We start from the raw sequence: 4,117 nt of genomic DNA, 5'->3' as shown, positions 1-4,117 counted from the left end.
CTGAGGCTCCTCACCCTTCTCCCTTCTCTGCCACCTTTCCTTTCCCTCACTTCCCTCTTGGGAGCTAAAACAAATCCAGGAAAGTGAGGTTCAGAAAGATAGGTAACTTACCTAAGGCCATCCAGAAAGCAAATGGCAAAACTAGGACACAGATTCCATGTTATACTTTATCCACTTTACTTAGGCTTATATCAAAACTACAGAGAATCCTTCTTTAAAATGAATTTTTAAAATATGAGGTTCCACCAAGAACAAAATGTACTAGTCTTTTTCAGTGGTCAGATAACAGGTCTTGCTCTCAAGCTCTAAAACAATTAAATGTATCTAGTACATTCACCCCCCATTTTCCTGCCACCCAGTCAGGACCCTTAGCTGCATGCTAATAAGATCCAGTTTAAAAAGGAAACATTTTTTTAAAAAAGGGAAAAGGAAGTTGTTGTGTTTAGTTTTCTGGCTTAGTGGGATGCCAGAGAAAGATTTATCCTAGAAATGAGGAAAGAGAAGGTGCCCTCTGGGTAGAAAAATGTGGGGATCTGAGTAGATCACTGGCCACTTCCCGCCTTCCTTTTCCTTATAGTCCTCTCTTTGGTCCACTCACAATTTTGGAGCTCTTACTGCCAAGCTCCAAGTTTTTTTTAGGATCAAACAACCACCCCCATGCTACAGGGCTGGCATTCTCTGTTATGAAGGCAAACTACCCTCAGAATCAATGCCTGGTCAGATCCCTGCCTGTGAAAATGACCAATGCCTGCAAAAGGGTTTCCAATCCTCAGAAACCACATAAGGAGATTCAGGGTTGGTCAGGGTATGTTTCTCCTTCCCAGGAAGTGAGAATGGCAGTTCTCATGGCTGAATGTTATCTAGTTCCTAAAAGCTTTACATGTGGCCCTTGAAACTAGCAAGTAAAAGCAGAATCATGCCATTCTGGACCACATTTGCCCGGAGATTAAATGATAATATCAAGGACATAAAGATTCAGGAAGGCAGTGTGCTGGCCCAACAACAAATTCAGTATAAATTCAACAGGTGCTCCCCTCCCACTACAGGACGAGGCACAACTTGAAGATAGTATTTCTTCTTTTTGTTCCTTGACATTCTGTACCTCTAATTTTCCCCCTCCTCTGCACACACTTGGCATCTGATAAGTGTTTACTGAATTTTGCTCAAGAATTCTGGCTCTAGCATGAATCAGACTGGGCTGGTCTCCTTTCTCTAGTGCCCACCCGTCACCCACAGGTTCTGAGGTCTTTTATTTTTTTTTAGCCATGACCGTAACCCAGATCTCCAAGACCTCCCTAACCAGCCCAACCACCACCACAACTGCAGCCCCGACCACAGCAATGACCAGAGCCACAACCACAGCCACGACCACAGCCAAGACTACAGCCATGACTATAGCCACACGCGCAGCCACGACTATAGCCACAAGCGCAGCCATGACCATAGCCACAACTGCAGCCACAAGCGCAGCCACAACTGCAGCCATGACCATATCCACAACTGCAGCCACAAGCGCAGCCACGACCATAGCCACAACTGCAGCCACAAGTGCAGCCACAACTGCAGCCACAAGCGCAGCCACGACCATAGCCACAAGTGCAGCCACAACTGCAGCCACAAGCGCAGCCACGACCATAGCCACAACTCCAGCCACGACCATAGCCACAACTCCAGCCACAAGCACAGCCACAACTGCAGCCACAAGCGCAGCCACGACCATAGCCACAACTGCAGCCACAAGCACAGCCACAACCATAGCCACAACTGCAGCCACAAGCGCAGCCACGACCATAGCCACAACTGCAGCCACAAGCGCAGCCACGGCCATAGCCACAACTGCAGCCACAAGCACAGCCACAACCATAGCCACAACTGCAGCCACAACCACAGCCAAGACTACAATCATGGCTGCAGCCACAAGTGCAGCCCCAACTGCAGCCACAAGTACAGCCATGACTGCAGCCACAAGTGCAGCAACGACTACAGCCACAACCCAAAGTTTGGGCAACAGAGTTTACATCAACCCCATCAGAGATGCCATTCAGGTCCTGTTCCTCTTTCTTATCAGCAAACTTCTCTTCTAAAGGAAGCTAGGGAAACAATTGTTCCTCTATTTAGTTCCAAGTCAGGGTTTGAACATGTGTGTGAATGAAGGCTTGATGTTCTCAAATGGTCAACTTGACTGCCACTGCTTCTGATCAAAATGGAGACCGGAAGTCACTTGGTAGTGGGTACTCAGTCAACTCACAGTAGACTTGGGTCAAACAGATGTTCAACTGGATCTTTCAGGACACAAATTATGCTTTTTTAAACTCCACAAGTATAACCTGGAGTTCTGCCTCTTTTTTTTTTTTCAATTGTTTTTTGTTTCTTTTATTTTTTTTTAAGATTTTTTATTTATTTCTCTCCCCTCCCCCACTGTCTGCTCTCTGTGTCCATTCACTGTGTGTTCTTCTGTGTCTGCTTGCATTCTTGTCAGCGGCACTGGGAATCTGTGTCTCTTTTTGTTGTGTCATCTTGCTGCATCAGCTCTCCATGTGTGCAGCACCACTCCTGGGAAGGAGTTTTTTTTCACGTGGGGCAACTCTCCATGTGGGGCGCACTCCTTGCGCATTCTTGTCAGCGGCACCGGGAATCTGTGTCTCTTTTTGTTGCGTCATCTTGCTGCGTCAGCTCTCCATGTGTGCAGCACCACTCCTGGGAAGGAGTTTTTTTTCACGTGGGGCAACTCTCCATGTGGGGCGCACTCCTTTGCGCATGGGGTTCCCCTATGCGGGGGACACCCCTGTGTGGCATAGCCCTCCTTGCGTGCATCAGCACTGCACATGGGCCAGCTCACCATACAGGTCAGGAGGGCCTGGGTTTGAACCCTGGACCTCCATATGGTAGGCAGATGTTCTATCAGTGGAGCCACATCCACTTGCCACTTTCCAGCCACATCCGCTTCCATCTGCCTCTTAATTTAACACTTTGACAGCTAGTTCCACAATCTAAACTTTTGTTTATTGCCTAATGATTCCTCTGTGCCCCTGAATTTCCACAGGAGCAATCCTTCCTAGCTTTGGAGAAGACCTCAGATTTCTGATCAAACCCAGTCGGGTTACACAGAGCTTTTTTGATTCATATGACATATTAAAGGAGAAAGCAGAAATAGCCCTGGGTTTGTTTGTTTAGGAGGTACCAAGAATTGAACATGGGACCTCAGACATGCGAAGCAAGTGCTTAACCACCAACCTACACCCACTCCACCTCAGAAGCAAGAAAATAGGAATGCCCTGCTGAATTAATAGAGATAAGAAGATACTATGAACAACTGTATGTCAAAAAACTAGACAATGTAGACAAGATAGACAAATTCCTTGAAATACACGAACCATCTATACTGACCCTAGAAAAAACAGAAGACCTTGAACAAACCAGTCACAAGTGAAGAGATTGAAATAGTCATTAAAAACCTCCCAAAGATGAAAAGCCCAGGACCCGCTGGCCTCACAGTGAATTCTACCAATAATTCAAAGTTGTTCTAACACCAATCTTGCTCAAGCTCTTCAAAATATTAAACAGGAAAGAACACTACCAAACTCATTCTATGAAGCCAACATCACCCTAACACCAAAACCAGATAAAGATATGACAGGGAAAAAATTACAGACCAAGTATCCCTAATGAATATAGATGCAAAAATCCTCAACATAATACTTACAAACCAAATCCAAAAGCACATTAAAAGAATTATACACCAAGATCAAGTGGGTTTTATCCCAGGTATGCAAGAGTGGTTCAACACAAGAAAATCAATTAGTGCCATAAACCAAGTTGATTAATTAAAGAAGAAAAATCACATGATCCTCACGATTGATGCAGAAAAGGCATTTGACAAAATACAGCACCCTTTCTTGATAAAAACACTCCAAAACAGAAGAATAGAAGGAAGCTTTCTCAATATGATAAAATGCATATATGAAAAACCTACAGCTAGCATTGTACTCAATGGTGAAAGGGTGAAAGCTTTCCTGCTGAGCTCAGGAACAAGACAAGGATATCCACTGTCACCACTCTTATTTAATGCTGTGCTAGAGGTTCTAGCTAGAGCAATTAAGCTAGATAAAGAAATAAA

The 4,117-nt window shown here is 45.1% G+C and overlaps 1 protein-coding gene across 1 annotated transcript; it reads right to left on the bottom strand.

Moving 5' to 3' along the window:
- Positions 1-1,249: 1,249 nt before the first annotated feature.
- On the bottom strand, positions 1,250-1,954 carry LOC139437721 (NADH-quinone oxidoreductase subunit N-like). The gene has a single exon (XM_071212281.1). The coding sequence runs from the start codon at positions 1,952-1,954 to the stop codon at positions 1,250-1,252; it is 705 nt and encodes a 234-aa protein (XP_071068382.1).
- Between the last annotated feature and the right edge of the window lie 2,163 nt (positions 1,955-4,117).

Source organism: Dasypus novemcinctus, chromosome 27, assembly GCF_030445035.2.
Source record: "Dasypus novemcinctus isolate mDasNov1 chromosome 27, mDasNov1.1.hap2, whole genome shotgun sequence".
In the NCBI taxonomy this organism is placed as follows: Eukaryota; Metazoa; Chordata; class Mammalia; order Cingulata; family Dasypodidae; genus Dasypus; species Dasypus novemcinctus.
Note: the sequence above shows the minus strand (reverse complement) of the source record. Positions and strands in the feature narration are given on the sequence as shown.

Excerpts from the sequence above, each read along its gene's own strand:
- LOC139437721 (XM_071212281.1), bottom strand. The coding sequence starts at position 1,954 with ATGGCTGTACTTGTGGCTGCAGTTGGGGCTGCACTTGTGGCTGCAGCC.